General features: G+C 42.0%; 1 protein-coding gene across 2 annotated transcripts in view; it reads right to left on the reverse strand.

The window, feature by feature from the left end:
- The window catches only part of Col19a1 (collagen type XIX alpha 1 chain), a 348,231-nt gene extending 324,224 nt beyond the window's left edge, over positions 1-24,007 (reverse strand). Inside the window, exons 1-2 of one of the 2 annotated variants that reach the window (XM_039084518.2) lie at positions 23,717-24,007; positions 10,324-10,450 (exon numbers count right to left, since the gene is read on the reverse strand). In XM_039084518.2, coding sequence (XP_038940446.1) covers positions 10,324-10,414 — 91 coding nt within the window. In that variant the 5' untranslated portion in view covers positions 10,415-10,450; positions 23,717-24,007. The remainder of the gene's footprint in view (positions 1-10,323; positions 10,451-23,716) is intronic. The other variant, NM_001421322.1, reaches the window with a different exon arrangement.
- Between the last annotated feature and the right edge of the window lie 1,834 nt (positions 24,008-25,841).

The raw sequence follows: 25,841 nt of genomic DNA on the forward strand, positions 1-25,841 counted from the left end.
GGCTTGAAAGGACCTGGGCTGTCTATGGGGCTGCTGAAAAGAGCCACGGGGAAACAAAAAGGAAATCAGCTAGCTCAACTTCCTGTGCATGCATCATGACTTTATCTCAATTGCCTTTAAAGAAGAAACATCTTTTAACCCTCTGTTCCCTGGCCGTCTAAAAAATGAGTCACCCTAGAGAAAGACGATCATGCCACTACCCAAGGCAGAGTACAGAGTAAAACACATTTCCTGCAAAACAACTTTTCCTTCCTCTTTATTGAACATCTCCTCTCAAGAGCATATTCTAAACAAAGTAGTAACGTTCCTAAGAAACGCTCTTCTTTAATAAAATACATTTGTCCTCATTTGAAATGTGTGCTTAAAAAATGAATCTGGGGGTTGGGGATTTAGCTCAGTGGTAGAGCGCTTGCCTAGCAAGCGCAAGGCCCTGGGTTCCGTCCCCAGCTCCGAAAAAAAAAAAAAAGAAAAATAAATGAATCAGACTCTCTCTCTCTCTCTCTCTCTCTCTCTCTCTCTCTCTCTACACACACACACACACACACACACACACACACACACAAAATCTAACCTTTCGGTTCATTTCTGGTTTTACCAGCAGCCTTAGCCCACTGGAATCTTGACGCTAGTTGGTTTCTTTTCATAAGACATTTTGAAAGAATTACATGTATGGGTGTTTTGCCTGCGTGGATGTCTGTGTATCACATGCAATGCTCCCACAGACCACAGAGGGCAAATGGATGCCCTGGTACTGGAGCTGCAGGCTGTTGTGAGCCTGTCATGTAGGTGCTGGGAACTGAACCCAAGTCCTCTGCAAGATCCACGAGTGCTCTTAAACACGGAGCCAGATCTCTAGCTCCATAAAAAAAATATTTTCAATAATGTAGAGAAACATTAAATGTAAGTATAAGGATAGGGTTATAGGCAAGCAATTTTAGATAAAAACCCCTAAAACACACAAAATAAAAACAAAGGTAGACAGTTTTATTTGTCAAAAAGAAAAAAGAACTGCTCAGTTTTAAATACAGGCTCTTTTGTCTAAAATATTTTATTCTGAGTTACGTAAGTCATCATTTTAGTATAGTATTCACTAGAATACTTGACAGTGTGTCAGAATCTCTTCAGTTTTTTTTTTTTGGTTGTTTATTTGTTTGTTTGTTTGGTTCATTGGTTTCCCTTTCTTCGCATATCTAAGGCCAGGTAAGATCTATTGTTTCAGTTTTGTCTTTTCAACTGATTTAATACCTAAGCAGTCTGTGTTTGTTTGCGGATAGTCATACCAAATATGAGCTAGTTGTCCCTGTGACTCTAGCTTAGGAAAAGCAGGAGGCAAATTCATTCTTGCATTTACAAAAGCTGAGGGGGAAATTGAGGTTTCCGGGTCATGAAGAATAAAGGCCAGCGTGTTCTATTGGACACTTTGTTGTTTACTGACAGGTCTTAGTATTTACGGAAACACTTCGGGGATTGCAAGAAAAGACAATGAGTCACTTGCAGGATGAGGATATAACTCATATTCCAGCTTTGCTATAATGTACACAGAGATGGCTCATCCGTTACAAGCACCTGCTGTTCTTGCAGAGAATCAAGCCTGGGTTCCTAACATCCACACAGTAGTTTACCATCACCCGATTCTCCAGTTCCAGGAGACCCAACACTCTCCTCTGAAATCTGCAGGCACCAGACACTTACACGGTGTGTATGTACGCAGGCAGTCGAGATACTCAAACACATAAAACAAGGCAAATATATCTAAAACTGACTTAAATCCAAAGATAAAAATGAAGTGTGTATGTCGCTACACGTTTGCGTTCTAGCAGTAGGGCACTGTGAATTATACACCACAGCAGACCTCCTGTTCTTGAGTTTTGCATCATGAGCCCTTAGTGACCTAAGAGCAACTGAAACATGCAAGTATTAGTTGAAAACTTTCCAGAAATAATTTTTAATTTAAATTTATATTACAGAATATTTGGGGTTTTTTTTCTATTTTTAGTGCCTGCTTTGCTGTCGATCTCTTGCTGAGCCTAATTATAGGTTTATCTTCATTACAGGTAAGTAATGTATGTATAGTAAAGACAGTATATGTCAGGCTGAGTACTAAACATAGCTTGCAACAGCCACTGGGACCCACAACATTGCTCTTGTGGATAAGAAGGGGTGACTCTATTACAGCTCTTAGGTACCTGTGAGCTGAGTCTTTCTGAGGGAGAGACTTATGCCACTAATGCAGAAGAGACCAATTTACTTGTGTGGGGATCAGACAAGTAAAAGAAACACTGTCTCTTAGGAGAACCCATAGGACAGTACACGTTGCTCTGGTCAGTGTGGGAGAGGCCATGGTCTAGCCTTTGATTTTGCAGACATTGAAGTCAGGGCTTTTACAATCACAGTAGCATGTGTCTTTACCTCACTTTACCCCTAATTCCCTTGACTCCTGGCCTTTGAACCGTTTCTCCCTTCTACTAAACAGTCCTCTGGCTCAGAATCTTTGTGCTGGCTGTTTTCCAGATATCCATGTATCTTTATTTTTAGTTGGATTTTTTTTATTTACTTACGTTTCAAATGTTGTCCTCTTTCCCAGTTTCCCATCCATAAACCTCCTATCCCAACCCCTCTCTCCTTTCTTCTATGAGGGGGTCCTTCCACCCATCCACCCACCCCTTTCTGCCTCCCCACCCTGACATTACCCTAGACAGGGGGCCCAGTTTTGGCAGGACCAAGGGCTTCTCCTCCCACTGGTGCCCAACAAGGCCATCCTCTGCTACATATGCAGCTAGAACCATGGGTCTGTCCATGTATACTCTTTGGATGGTGGTTTAGTCTCTGGGAGCTCTGGTTGGTTGTTATTTTTGTTCTTATGGGGTTTCAAATCCCTTCAGCTCCTTCAATCCTTTCTCTAATTCCTTCAATGGGGATCCCATACTCAGTTCAATAGTTGGCTGCAAGCATCTGCCTCTGTATTTGTCAGGCTCTGGCAGAGCCTCTCAGGAGACAGCTATATCAGGCTCCTGTCAGCAAGCACTTCTTGACATCAGCAATAGTGTCTGGGTTTGGTGTCTGTATATGGGCTGGATCCCCAGGTGGGGCAGTCTCTGGGTAGCTTTTCCTTTAGTCTCTGCTCCACACTTTGTCTCTGTATCTCCTTCTATGAGTATTTTATCCTCACTACCTTTGTACCTCCACTTAACTGTTCCTACATGAGCTCAGGCTTCCCTGTCCATCTCTGTCTTCCCATCACACTGTATTTGATTGCCCAACAGAGGAAATGAATAAGAGATTGATAATCAAATATCAGATAGATAATGAAAACATTGCAACATAAGTAAGCCTGATTAAAAACATCTAGACTATCTGGGCATACATGAAAACATCGTTCATTATTTATCTAAACTTCAAATTTAGCCTGGTCCTTGAGATTTTTATCTGGCTACATTATTTGCTTTCCCACACTCTGTGAACCCAGAGATGATGTTAACCTGGACCACAAAGAAAGCTGTGGGGATGGGGGAGAGCAGACGGAATGAGAAACAAGAATCAACAAGATGTGGCAGGCAGATGGCTAGAGGGAGGAAGGACACTTACTTTGCTTAACTAGATAAAAGTCTGACTCACTGGAATCTCTAATAGGAATAAGAGTTGTCTGACAGTACGTGTATTAATCAGTGGAAGGTCCTGGAAGTGTTAAGATTGAGACGATGTTAAGTAAGTCAAATGTCTGAGTAGAAGCTTATGAATTAGGGGATTGTATAAAACTGGGAAGCTATGTATAACAAAAGGAACAGTCAATAAGGAGACAATAGACAGACAACAAGAAAACATCTGGAAGCCACTCAGCTGCCTAGAAGTTCATGGTTAATAACCAGAACATGAAAGGAACTCTAAAGTCTAGACAGCAAAAGAGACAGGGGTTCAAAAAGAAGTGAACGATCTGAATTTATCAAAGGACAGTGGACGAAAGGGGCGAGGACATGAAAAATTTCAGCATCACCCATGAACAGGGAAATGCAGATCCAAATTCAGTGAGAACACCTTGCTCCAATTTAAACTACCAAAAAGACAAGAAAGTGTTGGAGATGGTGAAGAGGAAGGGGAGCCATCTTGTTCATGGATGATACCAGTGTGTTATAGCTTCTGTGGAAAATAGCATGGAACTCCTTAGAAAAACCGAAATGAAACTATCACACGATCTGACTACCTCCTACCAGATATACCCCCAAATGGGCTGAAATTCTTTTGTCAAAAATGTCCATTTATGTATTTAATAAAATACTACTTATAACAGTCAAGCTATGGAATCAAACGAAATGCCTCTTGACGAGGAAGTGAACAAAGGGACTGCAATATATCCACACATAGTGGGTCTCAGCCATAAAGAGAATGCGGTATATCTGCACACAGTGGGTCTCAGCCATAAAGGCGAATGGAGTCTTCTCATTGGTAGAGCATGAGGATAACTGGAGGACCTTATATTAAATGGAACAAGCCTGACATAGGAAGAAAACTACTGTCTGTTCTTGTTCAGATGCTGATGCTCAAAAAGAAAAGTCAGCCTCACTGAAGCAGAGGGCAGAATAATGGTTGCAAGAACCCTTGAAGGTGTGACGCTTAATGCCAACTTGAAAGGATCCAGGATTAGTAGAAAGCAAACGTCTCGGTCTGTCTAGGAGAGAACTTCTGTTAGGTTAATTAAGAAGCCCAGCATAAGTCTGGGCAGCATCAATCCATAGGCTGGGGGTCCTGGACTGAGTAATAGAGAGCCTGCAAGATAAATGCATGCACTCATCTCTCGGCTTTGCGGTGAGACCAGCCACCTTAATCTTTTGGTACAACAACTTTCTTGCCTTGTGGTAGCTGAGTCCTAAAGTATGGGCCAGATAAACCCTACTTTCCTTATGTCAGGTGTTTTGTCTCAAAATCTAGAAAATAGAGGAAAAGGGGGAAAGGGGGAGAGAGAGAGAGAGAGAGAGAGAGAGAGAGAGAGAGAGTGTGTGTCAGGAGGTTGGGAGGAGAGGTAGATGGAAGGAGGGAAAAAGGGAGGGAGAGAGTGAGAGAAAGAAAGCTGTTTCTACAGAAGAAACAGCCACAGTTAACAGTAATTTATTATAAATTATGAGAATTGTTATATTACTATAACAAATTGTTAGAAATAATGAGAAAATAGGCATTTAAGGCTCCCCCACACAATGAAATGTTTAAGAACATATTGATCCTCTTAACCATCACACCTGTGTATGCATATCGAATTACCACATTTCATCACAGAGATGTATACGAATATTACATGCCAATTAAAATCGTTATCAACAGAGGGGAGGGGGAGGGAGGACAAACAGACAGAAGGAAGGAAGGAGGAGAGAGGGACAGAGGGACAGAGAGAGGGAGGGGGAAGGAAAGGAAGGGAGGAGAGAAGGAAGGAAGGAAGGGAGGGAGGGAGGAGAGAAGGAAGGAAGGAAGGGAGGGAGGGAGGAGAGAAGGAAGGAAGAAAGAAAGAAAGCTACCTATAAAACTGAAACAGATCAAGGCTGCAAAGCAAACAAAAAACAAAGGACATAATTCATTTCAAAACTCAAGGACAATCACACAAAGTGCCTGACAAGAAGAGCTGGGTGAGAGAGTGCCTTAGTAACTGGGCTGCTTCACTTGTTAATTTACTTCCCTAATTTTCCCTTTTCTTCAAATCCACAGACACATACATAATGTATGCATGAGTCTTGCTTATAAAACTATAATTTGAAATCTAGTTCATTTGATAGTCCTTTTTATCAACCTCAAACCTTCATTAAGGAAAATTACTTTTTTTTTTTTTACTTATGACACTACTTTTCCTCAAGATAAGCGGTGGAGAAGGTAAAGACAGCAGTTGTTTGCAGATGTGGAACTGCTTAGATTGCATAAATGAATGGAAAATATCTCTTGGGTATTCTGTATTCTATTTGTGTGTGTGTGTGTGTGTGTGTGTGTGTGTGTGTGTGTGCGCGCGCGCGCAGGTGCACATGTATATGGGTTTGTGTACACATCTGTGCACATGCGTACAAGGACAGAGGACCATCCCGATGTCATTTTCAAGAACCATTCACAATTTTTTTTTGAGACAGCTTCTCTCACTGGCCTAGAACTCACCATGTAATCTAGGCTGGCTGACCTTCAAGCCTCAGGGCTCTGACTGCCTCTGCCTTCCCATAGCTGAAATCACAAGGAAATTATGCTTGGCTTTAAGAAAAAAAAAGTAACTCCTGTGAATTGAATTCGGGTCCTTTTCCTTGAAAGGCAAAGCTTTGATTGACTGAACCATCTCTCATATTTTTTAAAAAAGGCTAAAACAGAATTCTTTATTTTAAATTTATGTATTCACATTACATTCTGATCACAGCCCTCCAGTCTTCCCCTTACCCATGTCTCCCTTCCCCATCATCTCTGAGAAGGGGAGACTACCCCTGCATACCAACCCACCCTGGCCACCACAGTCCCTGCAGGACCAGGCACATCCTCTCCCACTGAGGCCAGATAAGGCAACCCAGCTAGGAGAACGGGATCCACAGACAGGCAACAGAGTCAGGGTAAGCCTCCACTCCAGTTGTTAGAGGACCCCCATAAAGACCAAGTTGCATATCTACTGCATATGTGTGGAGAGGCCTAGGTCCAGTCTATGTATGTTCTTATCCCCTATCCCCTCTGCATTCCTCAGTCCTGTCCCCAACTCTTCCCCAAGACTGATGGAGGTAGTCTGGAGGTTTCTTTACTCATCCTTGCTGGCTGTACTTCCGAACCTCTGTGCACACTCTTGATATGTTGCCAAAGAATTTGAAAACTGAATATACGCTGCTTAATGCTGGGAGGAAATCAGTGGCTAACAAGAGTAGACAAAAGTATGCTGGGTTATAATGTAACAAAAATACTATGAAGGGGTGGGGAGAGATGAGAAACAGTAAGCAGACCGACTATTTTAAGGGAGAGGTCACAAGCAGTCTTCCAAGCACCTTCACTAGTGAGCTTGGACCCAAACCTTCTGAAGAAGGTACTTGGCTAAGAGGCGTGTCCTGCAGACACAGTGCTTTTCTTCTACTCTCCAAATTTAGGAATTAAGTACCGTGTGTGTCTCTTTGAAGATTTTCAGGTGGTACCGTATCGAGCACCAGGGTTTATTTAAAATTTCTACATGAGGTTAATAGGAGATTTTTATCAGTAAATATAAGCTATATTTCAGAATAATAAGATTTCCCTTGCACTTAGTAGAGAATTGAATTAATAGGGTTTCTGTGCCTAACCGTGAGCCTGCGAGAGTCTTCATTATGAGCGAGACAGTTTACACGCTGTATGGAAATTGTTTAAAAATATTCTCTTAGATGGCATCCTGCCTTCGATTCTGCCTATGCTTTTCACACTGTTTTATTTTTTAAGATTTCTTATAATAATTTAGTATGCGAGCTTAAGGATACACTAAAAGAAACTAACCATGTGATGTGGACGTTTCTATCACAGAGGATCCAGTTTTAAGCAACTGATTAAGGCAAGTTTGGAGGTTGTCCAGCGTTGCACTTATGTTTGTACACTTTTCTTCTCTACTCTGACAATGGAGACCAAGCTATCAAACAGTCAAGAGGACATTACTGTCAGTATGAAAATAACACAAATGTATCTTACCCTATTGTGAGAATATAACGAAGCTTTATCAAAAAATCAGAAATGCCTGGATTCAAGACTGTTCAATGTACATGCTTAAAGTCTCATCCGTATTATTCTTAAATTCTGTCCCACCTGCAACACTATTCCGAGTAAACACTGAGGTCGTTGGAGCATGAAGGGCAGCCTTGGAGACGTGAGTTATCCTTTCTTACACTTGGTTTTAACTGTAAACTGTTGACAACCTCGCCAAGTCCAGACCTGAAACCCTAGCCTCTCCCTCAGATTCGCTAGACTTTATTTTTAGATGTAATCACTTCCCTCCGGTCAATGGTTAGTGGCCACACACACAGGTCTGCACATGAGGAGACTAAAATGGGAACCTTGCACTGTGAATCAGACACACAAGGCACGACACTAGAGGAGTCTCCTGGCAGGGCGGGCGGCGGTGTGTCATAGTCTCCAACTGTGTCTGTGATGGCAGTGCTGTGCTGATTTTCAACTCGTGCAAATGATACTCGAAGTGAAGCAGTCTTCGTTCATGGCTTCTTGCTCTACAGGCCCTCCTCGACCACATCGCTTGAGAAAACCCGGTGTTTCCTCCAATAATTCCCTTAGTGCAATGTGTTTTGTAAATATTATTATAACTCAGGTTCTTTGGAAACTATTAATTCATTAAGGTGTTTGGAGGTGGAAAGAATTTATATATATATATATATATATATATGAGATACAATTTGGCTAAGAATGTTGATGTTCAATGTATTCAATGTAGAAAATGTAAATTCAGAGGAATTCCAAAATGTAGAACTTTGGCTATGTAAAAATCAATGAATTCTAAGTTTATTTGGTAGACAGTAGCCATGTGGCTAACGACTCTCTCTTTACTTACACAGTTTATAAGTAAATAATGCGTATTTTTCTTTAAAAACAGAGGCAAAGACAATAGTCACAAGCATTCTTCTTCCAGTAAACAAGTTAATAAAGCTGGAGACTAAAACAACAAAATAACAGACGATAACCAACCCAGGAGTAAATCAGATGGAAAATAAAACAGCATTTCATTATCCCCAAGGTGAGCGTTTCCCGCGTGCGGTCCCCAGTCATCCTGTATTAGACGCGACTGGTTGGCTTGTCAAGGGTGTAAAGCACTGAGCTTACCCTGGCGGCATCCACAGCAGTCAGGAGTAAGTACCTGCTGGGATTCTGTCTCTCACTGAAACCAGAGAGCCATCTGCATCGATCCTTCAAACCACCGTTCCATTCAACGCCATTTTCTACAAAATAGCATGGCCAAAAGCTCTGGCCCACTCAACTAAAGCGTTACCTTCCAGTAAAGGAAGCCACTCAGAGGCGCTAAATTTCAAAGCGCAGCCCCTTCCTCCTAAAGCAACATAAACTTAAGAGAGCGGATTTTCGGGATACGGTCAGTCCCCCTAAGTTCTTTTTACTTTAAAGGAGGTGTAGTTGTTACCCCTGCGGCTGCTCACTTATTTCTCGCGGAGGAAAAGCTGCTTTTCAACAAGACTGTGACAGCCACCGAGTCTTATTAATATATTAGTAGAATATTTAATCATTCCTGTGGGTCGTTTTAGAAAATGGGCTTCTGGTGAAATTGCTGACAGATAGTCAAGACGCACAAAGTTCTGTTAAATGTTTGTAAGTGACAATTTTTATCCTGTGCATAAGGAAATAAGAAAGCCTCCTTGAGAGGGAGTTTATGCCTATTTATCTTTCTTTGCTTCTACAGTAATTATTTTAGCAGGGGCAGAGACGAGGACAAGCGTCCTTACAAATCAACGAGTTATTATTACATTTAGAGATTAAAACATGATAAGAAAATAACCAGTTTATGAGAATTATTAAGAGAAAAGGCATAGCAAGATCCTGTCTCAGGACACAACACCATACGTGATTATCATCCGAAAACATCTCGCGTGATCCTCGGCAAAGTCAGAATCTCAATCTCTCTCTCTCTCTCTCTCTCTCTCTCTCTCTCTCTCTCTCTCTCTCTCTCTCTCTCTCTCTCTCTCTCGCAAATGGCTTTTCTAATATATTCACTCTAATATTGCAGCATAAAGTGTGTGTATGTTAATAATCTATTCAGTCACAGTTAATTTAAAAAAAATCAGTGCTGAACATAAATGCTCCAAATTGCTGGAAAGCTCTTTGGGAAAATTTAAGGCAAGATTCATAAATTCGATAATTGAAAATAAATATCTATTTTACGGGATCCTGTAGAGATATGTTCACCTTTAGTTTCTCTCCTCTGAGATACCACGAAACTGGCACGTAATTAAACTCTATCCCTTTTTACACTTCAGAGTCTGCTTTCCACTTCTTCTTAATTAAAGGTAGACAAGTCCTTGTTAATCCTAATTAGTGGTGAGCTGTTAGACTCGTAGCATGAACAAATAATTCTTAAAGGCTAAAATGTGAGATGATGTCAGATCTATGAACAGAGGCATACATGCATATAATCACATTTACAAGTTTCAATTTCAGACCAGAGGTTGACGATATGCGTGTGAAGCTCGGAAGTTTGTCGTGGGGCAGGAAATACTAATTTCTCTAGTCTGTATCAGTAAATCTAATCTGTGGCCTCTCCGGCCTTAACAAGATTTGCTTCGATGGCTTTTTTTAATAACTTAAGGACTATAGATAATATTTGTCAATCAGGTAGAGAGGTGACCCACATACCTGGTTTGTCCCTGACAGTCACACAGGTGCAGGCAGGAAGCAGGAACTTTGCCACCCATGTCCACAGTTTCCAAGAGCCAGTGTGCCTCATTGTGCCTTGAAACCATGGGAACAAATGTCCACAGATCTGGAACGGCAGAAGCATTCAAGGTGAGGTTTGGTGTTCTCCTCCATCACAGTCACAAAATCATCACCAGCAAAGAGAAGCCGATTGATTTCCATATAATTATATATCAGGGTGTATGATGCTCTTAACATGCGACTGAGTGTTTCAATGCCCTCTTCAATCTTCACGAGTGCTCAGGAAATCTTTCTAGATTCCTTCTTAGTCGATTACTCAGTTAATTACTCGTGAAGTCAGCTTTGTATCACTTCAGCTTTGTATCACTTAGTTTCCCCCCACCTTTTTAGTGATTTTGAAAGCCATACTGTGCAGCTGACTGTTTCTTTAAAAATTGTGGTAAAATATATGATAATATAAAATTTGTATTCTGACCATTTTGGGGTGTGCCTGTCAGTGGGATTAAGTTCATTGCTGTTGCTTTGCAATCCCTACCCTCTTCCACCTTTACAGTTCTTGTCAGTTTACAGAACTGATTATCTGTGCCTGTCAGCCAAAACTTTCTCATTTTTTTTTTTTTTACAAATCCTCAATTATCACTCTGCTTTCTTTGCCAGAAGTTTAACTATGGTAGGCATCCTCTATGTGCAGAATCAGTATACCTTTGTCTTTTTTATTTAGTATAATATCCTTGGGGGGTGTGTGTGTGTGTGTGTGTGTGTGTGTGTGCATGCGCTGCACATATACATGTGTGTGGAAGGCATAGGTCAGTCCCAGTTGTCACCCCTTAAGAGCCCTCCACCTCGCTGTTTTGAGACAAGGTTTCTCATTCACCTCACTTTCTCTGTTTAGAGTAGACTAGCTGACTGGCAAGCTCTCCTCCCCAGAGCTGGCTTTACAAGCTCATACCACCACACCCCATATTTTTATGTGAATTCTGGGCATTAATTCTGGTCCTTGTATTTGCGCGTCAAGTACTTTACTGACTAAACTGTTTTCCAGCCAACAGTATAAAATCCTAAAAGTTCATTAGTGCTGTGACATTTGTCAAAAGTTTTCTCTCATTTTCAGGGCTATGTAATACTCCATGGTTTGCAAATCTGCCCATTGCCCCTTAAAGGACTTTGGTTGCTCCTATCTCTTGGCTGCTGTGAATACTTGTCATAAGCATTGGCGTATAAGCATCAGTCTACAACCCTAAATTCTCATGTTTGTATGCCCAAAGAAGAAAATGCAGAGTGACTATATCGTTCTCCTATTTTTAATTTCATGAGGAACCACCATACAGTTTCCCTATAACACCCACACCAGTCACATTTGCACTAGTAGGGCACAGGGGTGCTGACTTCTCCACACCCTCTGTCACATTGATATTTTCCTTCTTTTTCAGAGATGCCATACTAATGGTATGAGAGGGTGGCCCACTGTGGTTTTGATTCATATATCCCTGAGTATGAGTGGTATTAAATATGCCTTATGTACCTTGTGAGCATATTTATTTCTGCAGAGATACTGTATTTCTGTGGAGATGATACTCAGAAACTCTCTCTCCTTTTTAAATACAGTCAGCTGTTGTGAGGTTGTATTTTCATATATTCTTCATTTTGACCCTCTTGTCATGAGTTGACCTAAGGCTGCTTGTATTCTAATGCTAAGTGCTGGCCTCCAAGAGCTAGAGTGTGCACTTAGCCGAAAGGATCCCGCCCCCAGTTAATTCCGATTGGTAAATAAAGGTGGTATCACCCAATAGCTGGGAAGAAGAGACATAGGTAGGGTTTACGGTTCCTGGATTAGAGACCATGAGGAAGAGAGAGAAGGGAGACAACCACCGTGGGACAGAAAAGCAAGGAGAGCACCCCGGGCTAGGGGCTGAGAGAATATGGCCCAGAGGGCTGACTTTGGGGTTATAAGCAGCCAAGATCGACATTAAAGTAGTAGTGGGGTTATCTATAAGAGGTAAATAGTCTAGTGGAGATTAGGCAGTTGCCTAACTGTGGTGCTGATTAAGGCTGTGTGTGTGTATCATCTGGGAACTCAAATCGTCAAAGGAAGGAAGGAATGTCATGGTAGTTCTTTAAATTATTTTTTACAACACTGTTTATTAGCTTATAATGAACAAAATTTCTCTCTTAAGAGTAGAGAGCACGGGTTTCCATGTCAGTCTACTGACTGTAGGCTTTCATAAACAAACTTTTACACATTGTTTACTGTATTTTTTCACTTATTGCCATACACTTGGTATCTAATACCATGGTACAGAATTTTAAACATAATCTGGTCATCCAGGACTCTGCTTGAGAATATTATATTGACATAACATGGCTTAAGTGGCATCTCCATATTTTACACAAACTATTTCACTATTGGATTGAGTTCCACTCTAAAACTACCACTGCATATGTGCAGCCTTCATTCTGTTTAAAAGGAAACTGATGCTTGTAATACTTATTGTATATTATATAATACTCTGCTAATGTCATCATTGCCTTTATGAATTTATATTCCCACTCTATAGGTCTTACAATGAAACATTCAGCAGACAAAACCTTAAGGGAGATGGAGATTTGACTCAGTCATTAAAAGGACTGGCTACTCTTTCAGAGGACTAAGATTTAATTCCCAACACCCACAAAGCAACTCACGATAATCTATCACTCCAATCCCAGATGATCTGATGGCCGGTTTCTGTCTCTGTGGGCATCATACACACATGTGTTGTATGGATATATGTGCAAGCAAAACATCCATATATATGCATATATATGTATATATATACACATATATATACAAAATAATACAAATAAAATATTTTTAGATTTAACAAAAGGTCCAATATTGTTTAAATTAACTTTATTGTAGTGAATTAGTTAAAATGGAAGTTACATGCAAAAAAATGTAATAGATCCCTCTATTTGATAATTACAATTTTATTAAAAATGGCTATTCAAGAGTCATAAATTACTTATTTGCTTCTATCCACAGTTTAATTGAAGAGCCAAATATGTAAGAACTCATAACACAATTGCCTAACTTCTGTCAATGGACTCTCTTTAGAGAAAAAAATAACTTCATCATCTTTGATAGTCTGCATACGTATGCCAAATACTCACTCAGTTCAGCATTTTAAAAATATTTCAAGATTTCAGATATTTCTGGATGAATGGCCAGAGGCAGCAATTACAATGTTAAAATTGTATGTGTAGTTCTAAATATAAAGCATCTGGTCTTATGCCTTACTTATTTTGAATTCTAGCTGTAAACATAGTCATGATCCTCGTGCAACCTTGCAAATTGATCACAGCTATTATTTTGTGTATGTCAGTGACTGCTAAATGAATGAATTCTAGTTTAAATAAATTCTGTGCCAAATATAGATCCAATTTTCAGGGAAACCTATAATTGTATTTCCTCTCAGTTGATCAATTATCACTGAAACATAATAGCTAAAATCTTGGCCTCCTGTATGGTTTCTGCCACTTGTATGCAAGCTACAGAACATCTTTAAGTCTTGATTTATTCATTTTTTACATCAGGAGCAGATGTCTTATTTAATGTATGGAAATTGCGAACATGTATACATTGAACTATGTACTCTAAAGATGTCTGCTGCTATGTCTGCTATAGACTAACTAGTCTGGTTTGTGGTTACACTTGTCTCTTCCACTCAAGTTGATTTAACATCTGATAAGTAAAAATATTAAATGGCTTTAGAAAGTCACTTTTAGCAAAACTTTGACTCCTATTATGGCAACAAAGTACTTCAGAAGCTACAGTCACAAGCATATGAATCCAGCTTCAACCTTATTGTTCCAAAGTGTTTTCAATGTAAGATTGTATGACTTGGTTGGTCAAATGGTCAAGTGTGAGACTTCCATCATTATCTCTCAGCAGTATCAGCAGAAATTTATACAAGAATCCATTCACTCTCCGTCCTAACTCAATCACGTCTGGAATTTCCAATAGCCAAGCCTTCCTCCCTTTGAAAGCACTCACTGGGTTCCTTAACTTCACAGTACCTGGAATCTGTTCTCATCTTCCTGCAGATGCACTCTTTCCTACTTGACTTCTTCTATTCGCTGCCTGCCTATCATCCATCAATCTATCACCTATCTATTTATCTATCATCTGTCATTTATCTATCATCTCTATTGTTTGTCTATCATCTACCTATGATCTATATATTTATCTTTCAGCTATTACCTATACATCAATCAATCTGTCTGTCTGTCTATACTCTATCACCTCTCAAGCTATCCATCTATCCATCCATCTACCTGTCTATCTTCCATTCAGTTGAATCTCTCATTTACATCTTCCACTTCTTTATTTCACTAGGAATATTTTCGAGACTTTTTTCTCAACTTATTAGCTGGGTTGGTCCCAAATAAAATTGCCATGGGAAGAACTTTCTGAATCCATCCTTTTCCTCTTTCCTGTCAACTGTCCTCAAGACACAGGCGGAGCTCAAGCTGCTGGTTCTCCCCTAAGTTTCCCACCTTGGATTTCTTCATTCTTGGCTTTAACCAAAAGCCCTTGTCAGAATAAGGCAGTTAGGCGATTATCAGGATAGCTTTATAAATTGATCCAAGCCGTTGTTATACAACTTAGTGTGCTGTTCTTCACAGCTAAAGTCAAGATTCAAGACAGGCACCCCCAATGCTTTCCCAGTTTAGTGATTAATGAGGTGCCACAAGATAATGTATGCAGAAGCTGATGTTCCTTAGCATCTTCATATTGCCTTCTGGTAAACCTGTATATCTGTATATAGTTGTCTGCAATACATTTTAAATATAGATACAGAAAGTATTGGACACACACACACACACACACACACACACACACATATATATATACATATATATATAAAATGTGAGTACACTGTCTCTCTCTTCAGAGACACAAGAAGAGAGTATTGGATCCCATTACAGATGGCTGTGAGCCCCACATGGTTGCTGGGAATTGAACTCAGGACCTCTGGAAGAGCAGTCAGTGCTCTTAACCACTGACCCATCTACCGTTCTCAAGTATATATTTTAATATTCATAGCTCAGAAGTAAACTCTGCCTGCCTCTAACATTAACAGGGAACAGAGTAAGAAGGTCATGTAACGTAACTAAGTGTTTGAAAATTATTTTTTTAAATATTAAAATTATTGATTTTAAGGACACACATTTTCTCCTTTTATCCAAGCAAATATCTGAGGCTGGAAAGATGACTCAGTCAGTAAGGGTGATTCTCAACCCTCAGGAACTAAGTCACTCCCAGAACCCATATGGTAGAAGAAGGAAAATTAGAGCCTCTTCTAGGCCCCAAGCCTTGTGATAAAGATAGGAATCGGGGGCTCATTCCATAGACATGAATGCTCATAGAACAATCTATCCCATACCCTTGGGATCAAGCTCAGGTTTGCTTGATCAAAAAGTTTTCATTATCACCAAGTGTTGTTTAATAGCAGGGTGCAGGGCATAGCTCTCAGATCAGTTCCTCATAAATATTCATTTACTTCTATCATGATCCCCACCAGAACCCTGAGAGTTCCTATCCAGCGCAACAAAAGGCGACCTCACACTTGTGAGTGGACTCAGCACTGACCAGCCCACAGAGACCCTAGTAGATCGTCTATGACAAACCCTTTGAACTATAATCTACTTCTTATTGACATGGCAGGAGCAAGATTCTGACCTCTGCATGTGACCCACTCTTCTCCCCACCCTTTACTAACCAGATGAGTTTCGGATGCTTTTCTCTTAAACTTCTTTAGTCCACTTCCCAAAATCTTTAAAACAATTATAGAGCCTAAGGGATTTTAAGGACGATGGGTCTTGAAGAATTCCTTGATATTGTTTTTAACACAGGAAACACAAACAACAAAGGACGGAACGATTGAAAACTTTACTCCTTCCTTCGTTCCATTGATAAGATGAGGGTCCTATTATGGACCATTAATTGGGTGCGGATATAGCAGCCAATCAAATGGAAGTCACTGCTGTCGGGGCTAAGAGATGATTCATTAGTTAAGAGAGCACTTGCCAATGGAACAGAATTGAAGACCCAGAAATGAACCCACACACCTATGGGCACTTGATTTTTGACAAAGGAGCCAAAACCATCAAATGGAAAAAAGATAGTATTTTCAGCAAATGGTGCTGGTTCAACTGGAGGTCAACATGTAGAAGAATGCAGATCGATCCATGCTTATCACCCTGTACAAAGCTTAAGTCCAAGTGGATCAAGGACCTCCACATCAAACCAGATACACTCAAACTAATAGAAGAAAAACTAGGGAAGCATCTGGAACACATGGGCACTGGAAAAAATTTCCTGAACAAAACACCAATGGCTTATGCTCTAAAATCAAGAATCAACAAATGGGATCTCATAAAACTGCAAAGCTTCTTCTGTAAGGCAAAGGACACTGTGGTTAGGACAAAACGGCAACCAACAGATTGGGAAAAGATCTTTACCAATCCTACAACAGATAGAGGCCTTATATCCAAAATATACAAAGAACTCAAGAAGTTAGACCGCAGGGAGACAAATAACCCTATTAAAAATGGGGTTCAGAGCTAAACAAAGAATTCACAGCTGAGGAATGCCGAATGGCTGAGAAGCACCTAAAGAAATGTTCAACATCTTTAGTCATAAGGGAAATGCAAATCAAAACAACCCTGAGATTTCACCTCACACCAGTGAGAATGGCTAAGATCAAAAACTCAGGTGACAGCAAATGCTGGCGAGAATGTGGAGAAAGAGGAACACTCCTCCATTGTTGGTGGGATTGCAGACTGGTACAACCATTCTGGAAATCAGTCTGGAGGTTCCTCAGAAAATTGGACATTGAACTGCCTGAGGATCCAGCTATACCTCTCTTGGGCATATACCCAAAAGATGCCCCAACATATAAAAAAGACACGTGTTCCACTATGTTCATCACAGCCTTATTTATAATAGCCAGAAGCTGGAAAGAACCCAGATGCCCTTCAACAGAGGAATGGATATAGAAAATGTGGTACATCTACACAATGGAATATTACTCAGCTATCAAAAACAATGACTTTATGAAATTCGTAGGCAAATGGTTGGAACTGGAAAATATCATCCTGAGTGAGGTAACCCAATCACAGAAAAACACACATGGTATGCACTCATTGATAAGTGGCTATTAGCCCAAATGCTTGAATTACCTTAGATGCCTAGAACAAATGAAATTCAAGACAGATGATCAAAATGTGAATGCTTCACTCCTTCTTTAAAAGGGGAACAAGAATACCCTTGGCAGGGAATAGAGAGGCAAAGATTAAAACAGAGACTGAAGTAACACCCATTCCGAGCCTGCCCCACATGTGGCCCATACATATACAGCCATCCAATTAGACAAGATGGATGAAGCAAAGAAGTGCAGGCCGACAGGAGCCGGATGTAGATCGCTCCTGAGAGACACAGCCAGAATACAGCAAACACAGAGGCTAATGCCAGCAGCAAACCACTGAACTGAGAATAGGACCCCGTTGAAGGAATCAGAGAAAGAACTGGAAGAGCTTGAAGGGGCTCGAGACCCCATATGTACAACAATGCCAAGCAACCAGAGCTTCCAGGGACTAAGCCACTACCTAAAGACTATGCATGGACTGACCCTGGACTCTGACCCCATAGGTAGCAATGAATATCCTAGTAAGAGCACCAGTGGAAAGGGAAGCCCTGGGTCCTGCTAAGACTGAACCCCCAGTGAACTAGATTGTTGGGTGGAGGGCGGCAATGGGGGGAGGATGGGGAGGGGAACACCCATAAAGAAGGGGAGGGGGGAGGGGGATGTTTGCCCGGAAACTGGGAAAGGGAATAACACTCGAAATGTATATAAGAAATACTCAAGTTAATAAAAAAAAAAAAAAAAAGGAGAGCACTTGCTGCTCTTGGATTGGACCCAGGTTTGGTCCCCAGTATCCACATCAGTCAGCTCACTCCTGGCTGCAAATCCAGTTCCAGGGAGCCTAAGGGTGTCTGGTCTCTATGGGCACGTGTTTGCATGTTGTATACGTAAACTCATGCAATACACATTTACAAAACTAACAATAAATAAGTAAATAAGTGCCTGGTGTCGCTGTGGTCTAGGAGGCAGGATAGGAAATCTGAATGAGAAGATAGAGCAACGGAGCAATGGATGGGAAGATGAATACGTGGATGGATCGGTGGATGGAATGATGGGGTCTTACCAGATGAAGTTGTTCAGAAGCCTGTCACTGAGAGCCTGAGTAAAACAGATCAAATCTCCCTCAAATATGAATATTTTACTGTTGCACCAATTAACATTTTACATGTTCACCTGACATCTTTGAAACTGTGTACTACATGAGAGCCATCAGCCAAAAAAGAAAAACAAGCAAACGAACATGAAGAACAGGAGAAGTAGTGGGAGAAGACACCGATCCCTTTTACGTGCACAGTTCCATTAAGTAACACCTCTCAACTTTCAAATCAGTAGGTTAAAGAGATTACGAAAAAACTTCGTAAAAGCTCCAAATCTCTTGAGTCCTTCAAATGGGTGCCTCTAATTTGCTCTTGAAAACAATCATTTTTGTTAGAAATTTCATTTGTTCCAACAAAGCGTTTGTTGTCAGAGAGTGAGGGGGGAAAAATGTTTGACCTGTAAAATGTGTGCAAGAGCGTTCCTCCCAGAGGGAATGCTAAATAATAGGGCGGATGATTGATTTCTCAATCAGACTTTCTTGACTGTGCTCCAGTATGTCCATACGCAACTCCAGCAGGAAAGCCTAGTTCTGCTGCGATGAAGTGTGGCATTGTGTAAATACATACGACAACAGGTGCCACACATCTGTTCTTTCGTCAGTCTTGAGAATCTATCGTTCATGAAGAAAAAAAAAAAAAGAAGCAAGCAAAACAGAACACAACAAAAACTCTATCATATGCAGTTAAAATCCTAAGCTAATAATCAAACACAAACGCTTTTGGAATAGGTGTGTCGTTACTTTATAATTTCATCATTTATTTTATTGTCGGAATTGAAGTAAGCCCACAGAAAACTGCCAAAACTTAAGCAAGGTTTCTGTCCTCTTACACACTGCACTGGAATCTCTTCCCCTTTATATTTTTATTACAATGTTGTCAAAGTAGGAACATAGGAGGTTCCGGATCATCTTTAGTTTCTTCTCCACCCATAGCCCCCCCACCCCTGCACCCCTCAACGCCCCCATCCCCTGTCTCATGCACCTCAGACCTGGAAGGAAGTCTGTCAAATCTTTTTCCAAAGCACGCCTTTTGAAACCATGCACGCTTTCTCTATGAAAAGTGTTCATTTACTTCAAGGCAATTTCTAATCCTGAAAGTTACAACAGCCTTCTAACTAGACACCTTTCTTCCTCTCTCCATTCCCAATTTTTGTCTCCTAGCTGCTGAAAATTGATCTTCTGTGCCCCCCTCCCCCCAGCTCCTCACAAGGCTTTAGTAATCACCCAGTGTTAGCCTCCCTAGAGGAGTGCCAGATTACAGGTGAGTGTGAAAAGTCCTGGCTTATAATTTTATTTCTAAAACTGGCCCAATCATGTGAGGGCTCTCCTATCCATCCTCACTGGCATTTCTTTGTACACTGGGAAGCAAGGCGCACACATAAGGCTCTAGTACAGTGAAGTCTTATCTCTCTAGTTCTCTGCTTATCTACTGCTTTCCAAAGTGTTCCATTAAACTATTAGCAATACCCCAAGTGCCATTCTTCTGCCTAGTAATTTGGGGGGGGGGGCAGTTAGGGGGTGGAGACCTCAGGTGCTGGGAAACAAAATAAGGACTTCGTGCACAGTAAGCATATTTCTACTTCTGAATTACAACTACAACCCTGCTTGTCCCTTTTAAACATCCATACATTATCTATTTTATGTATGTATTTATTTATTGCTGGACCATCTCCCCAATTTTCGGACCACCTGGACACTCTGCCTTCAACTTTCAGATCAAAAGCCATTTTTTGTGTATTTTGTGAACACCATCCCAGGCAAGGCTCACCATCCACTGCCTTGTGGGCTGACTGAGCTCCACTACTTGCCTTTGAAGTCTGTCCTACCCAATAACAGCTTTCTTACATTGTCTCCACTCTTCTTCTCCTCTTAAGGAAACATAAACTGTTACATTTGTTCATTAGCCCCCTGTAAAGCTACCATCAAGGGTAACTGTGCAAGCAGTTGAAAGAAGGAATGCAGTCTAAGGCATTTTTTTCAGTTGAAAGTGAAACAAATACTGAGATCTATTAGCCAATATGGTGAGACTACTTAATATTTGCAGAAGGATACATATGAAATGAGTATTGGAGGGAAAGATAGATAAAATTGCTAGGTTTGGTGGATGTGATTCAGTGAGATTCAAAAATAGTAATAGTGTTGAAATTAGCCTTTGCCACAGCAGAAAGCATCCTGACTGCTAACATGTGTACTACTGACGAATTTGCCCAAATACTTCAAGGTCCCACAGATATTCTCCCTTCGTTTCAAAAGTAGTGCTCACTTCCCTGAAGACATCGACCCCTAAATTCTATTTGAACACACCTAAGCAGTTTTCTCCATTCTTGACAGTGTGTCCGCTTTGTTGACACACCTCTCTGAATGACAGCTGTCTGCACTAGCTGTTCCCACACCCTAAATCTTAACAACTGCAGCCGACCTCCACTGCTTTCTGAGGACAAGCTCTGGTTCTGTTTTCCGTAGTGATACAATGTCACTTAGAATTTCATAGTGATAGCTTTGTGTATTTTCCCAACGCATCCACCTTTTTCAGCTTCTTTTTTATCTGAATGGCTCTGGTGGCTTTCTGTTATGGCATTCTGGAATTGCATGATTCCCTTTGGTTCCTTACAAACTGGAGGGGTGTTCTCCACTCGCAATTTACAGGTGGATGGAATAGGCCTCTTCATCTCTCACTACTTGCTGTTAGAGTCAGTATGTGGCTTCCTCACCTGGTTGTCTTGCTATTGGTCTGTACTACAACGTCATGCAGCACCCGCTGCTTCTCAGCCTCCCGTCTCCAGTCTGTTCTCCGCAGGCACGATCATCCCTCTTCATTTTAGACTTCACCTAGCATGCGCTTTCAATCTTACCCGGCACATTACCGCTCACCCCTCAACACCTTTAAGCCTTCAGACGTGCCTTTCCTTCTGTCTTCCCTGCTTGCTTTCCTCGGTTAAGCCTGCCTATCTTCTGCCTCTTTGAGACACGAGTTCTCAGCAAGGCCTGCCTGGAGTAACTCAACTCATCCCCTTCACTCCGTCTCCCACCGCACAGTTTTACTTCCGGGTCGTATGGTAGCATGTCTGTAACCCCACTTCCTTTTATTCCTGCTTGATTTTCATCCTTCATTTGGACCTCCACTTATTTTCCCATTCCTATGGTTTCTACCCACACTTCCTTCTGTCTCTAGAGCCGTCCATTCAGGCGCCAGCCCGTTTCTCCTGCCTCAGAAAATGAACAGAAATTTTAGCAAAAGAGATTAAACTGCGGGACCAGAAAAAAAAATGGTTGGAAAGTTGCCATTTCTGAAGAGGACCATGGACTTCCATCTATTCAGGAGTATCTCGGAGATAACAAGGATTCAGATGCAAACATGACGGCACGTGGCTCTCTTCCCCTCCCTTTCTACCTGTCCATATGGAGCGGCTTCCTGTTCTATTCTGTTGTTGGGACTTTTTCTCCTCTGGAACACCTTATTTAGGTTTCTTAACACTTAGGGAAATCATTCTGGTCAAACCCCATGAGAATGAGTTCCCTATACGTGATGGCTACCTCCTTCTGCCCTGAAGAATTATCCCCATGAGAAAACCCCCAACCGTTCATCTCAGGACTGAGAAATTACAGTTTGCACCATGGAAACACTGAGATATCCCAGTACCTCCTTTGCAGGCGCCTTGTGAAGAGCTCTCTACTTAGAACCGGCCCAGCGGCTTTTCTTGCCTATTCAGAAGAACCTAAATGCCACCCTTCTCAGTCAGGCTTCCTCCTCCCATAAAGAACAACTGTAGCCCTTGATTTGTACAGGAGTGTTGCTTTCCCTAACCGCTCATTAGTGGGGGTGGGGAGTGGGAAGATGTATACTCCTCTAAAGTGCCCCTAGCCCCTTCACATCCTTTTTCCTCCCAGACCTCTTCTCCAAAGAGAGGTTGGGAGTAAGTAGCCTCTGAATTGGTGATGGGGTGGGTGGAGGCTGCACAATTTATTTCTGCTACTCTTCCATTTCCCAGCCTCGCACTAGGTCTCACAACACCCACTGTCGCAATTCCTGGAGGGTTCTATTAAAAGTACACATTTTCAGCATCTGGGTACCATTCTTTCTACTGCTAAGTCCACTGTCCCCAGAGACCCAACATGCGTCTTCCTCTGTCCCCCATGGAATGGGGCCTATGTGGGTAAACTGCTCACCCACTCAACTAGTTCCAGATCCCTCCACGACCTAACTAGGATAAGGTTAAGCTTCATTTCCCGCCTGCTTCAAAAGAGCTGGCTTGAGTGGTGGTGGTGGCGCGCTTGGTTCCGGGCCAACAAACTTCTCCCGGACCATGCGCGCCGCCTCCCTCCTCCAGGCGGCGGTGGCAGAGCCGAGGGCCGCGGGCGGAGGCGGGACGACGTCCCTTTGCGCCGGGACCCTGACGTCCCCGCGGTGGCCGCGGCTGCGAGGACAGCGGGGATGGCGGCTGCGCACCGGCCGGACGCGCTGCGCACTCTGCGGGCTGAGGGAGGCACAGGGCCGAGCAGTCGGGAACCAGACCCGGATCCTCCTCCGCGCCAGCCCAATCCGGGCTTGGGGACCCCCGCACAGGTCGAAGAGGGTAACTCCACGGGGGACCCGGGCGTCCCAGCTTGTGCGTCCTGGCTTTCTCCTCTCCCCCGGCACAGCATCCCAGCCCCAGAGACCGCAGCCCGGCAGAATTCGTAGCTTGCTCTATGCGTTTACCCCTTCTTCGGTAGCTCGCGTCCGTTCCACCCGCATCAGCATCGCATACAGTTCTGCTTCCCAAACCCACCCAGAAAATCCACCGAGAACTAAAGTGGAACGCGCGAGCCCGCGTGACCTGGACGTACAAACACGAGCCACATTATAGGAAGCGTATCAAAGTGGCCTGATCTGGCCAAATGCACCGGGTCCCCCTCGGCTCCGCGTGGGAATGCGTAACTGCAGGTGGGCAGATTTCCCCTTAAATGTGTGCACTTGTGCAGCACCGTTTTGACATTTTCTTTAAAAGCAGATGCAGGCAAATGACCAGAAACACAGCATATGACAGAGACCGGGCTTGTGTGGGCGACATCAAGCCCAAACAGCCGGTGGCAGAGCTGCGCAGCTTACCTTGGGTTGGTGTCAAAGCCCCTGGGAGGCGCGGTGGAGTCCGGACAGGGCTGCCGCACCGCCGCGGAGTGGCCCGCGCCAGCTCGCAGCGAGTGGAAGCGGGACGCATCTCTGCCCTTATTCGTCCCTCCAGTGTGACCCTCCCACTCGGTGAGCACGGAGGACTCCGCAAGACAGTCCTCAGCCAACTCGTGCCCAGGTTTTCCTTGATCACGCAGAGCCGAGCCGGGTACTATGTCTTGCAGGATTTTGTTTTAATAGCAATTTCATAGAGGCAATGAGAGCTGGGGGCAGACGTTTTCTCGTTTCTGACTATGAAGAAGTGTCCTCTAAGTAAGATGTGGCATACATTCACAGGTAGATAATTGGCTTTTTAACAGTTGCGCTAAAAATAAAAATGGGTATCGTGTATGTTTTATTTTGCACTTCTCTATCTGGAGTTTATCTAAAGTTAATGAAGTCAGCTTGCGTTCTGATCATCATCCTGCACGCAGGTTTGTGTCTGCATCCGTAAAGGTACGTTGTGACTGTTAAATATATTATGTTTCCATAGATTGCTGTTACAAATATCAGTCTTTTAATTCCTTGAAATCTCTTTCAAGATGTGGAGGGGGTGTGTATAACAGTACATATACACCTACAATAAGCATATGTATATTTTCAGATTTATATTCATTCATAGTGCATATACACATATATTTATATACATATAGTATGTGGGTTGTTTTTTTTTTATTTTAGAATTTGGATGATTAACCCAAGAGTTAGACAATGCTTAATGGTTTTTAGTTGTGTATTGCCACAGTTGGAGAGAAAATATGTATTATCGATCCATAAGAATGGAAATCGTGGAAGTGTTACCTCAGAGCCATAAGTTTCACATAGTGAGGTTCACAATCGAAAGAAGATAAGACCACAGTGACAAAGAATTTAAAATGCTCATAAAGTATTTTAAAATAGCTCATTTTCCACCTCTTTGGAGGGAGACCATTACAGCATCAACCAGTGGGGTTTGAAACCTACAGATCACTTCAGTGGAGCGCGTGCCATGAACCATGTTTCTGTCAGCATTTCAAGTCATAAGATGTGCCCCTTCCTCGTGGGATCTCAACCACAAATTTTTGGTTGACTGCAGAAAGAGGCCAAAGGAAAAGGCTATCCGGTCAGCCCAGAGGCTTGGTTGCCCATTTAAAGACAAGATTGCTAAGCCCTCACTAGGCTTCCGGTGAATCTTTCCCTTTGCTCAAGAACCCTCATTTAACTTGCTTCACCCTTTGTCAGTTACATTTTATATACTCTTTTTATGCCCAAGCTTTATGGTCCGGACCACTAAATAAATTCAGCTCTTTATAAAGTTTTAAACTGTATGTCAGGTCCACGGATTTTACTTCACTATTTCAATAATTCCACAACCTTTAAAGTGTCCATGCAATAGCTAAGCACATTTTCATTTCCAGATCACAATTCTCCTTTTGTTGCTTATAACACTGAACCAACAGATTTTTGGATGCCATGAGAAGGAAATGAATCAAGTTCAGAACTGGTATCAGCTATGTTCTCTGGTCTAGACACACCTGTGAAGACGGCCCTCTTCCTCTTTCCCTCCTTCCTTTCTTTTCCTCAGATATGATTTGAATCTAGACTGCTTTTATGATCCCAACCTATTATGTCCATAGGTATTGAGGTTTTTATCAAATTCCTTTTGTTGAATTTTAAGGTGACTTCAAGTAGAACGACCATTACACCAAGCACCTTTTATTTATCTACATCAAATGCAACTATAAATGATCCCCTTGATTCTGAAGCTACCTCTGAGGGGAAAGTTTCTGAGAGTAACTGGGGAATCTAAAAAGATCAAATTCTAACAACTTACGGAGCTTCTAACATCCGGGTCACGTGATTCCCCCTCCCACCCTCCCTTCCTCCATACCTACTGCCCTCTCTCCATCTCATGCTCTATATACTTTTTAAAAAAATATTTAAACGCACCCACTACTTTCAACATGTATGCTTCATAGAAGACACAACTCACTATTAAGTGACACATGAGAGATAAGTTCCATTTGAATTATTTCAAAGGCTTCACATATTGTATGCCTGGCTTACACAAACTGAACCCTTTAGG

This window comes from Rattus norvegicus, chromosome 9 (assembly GCF_036323735.1).
Source record: "Rattus norvegicus strain BN/NHsdMcwi chromosome 9, GRCr8, whole genome shotgun sequence".
Taxonomy (NCBI): Eukaryota; Metazoa; Chordata; class Mammalia; order Rodentia; family Muridae; genus Rattus; species Rattus norvegicus.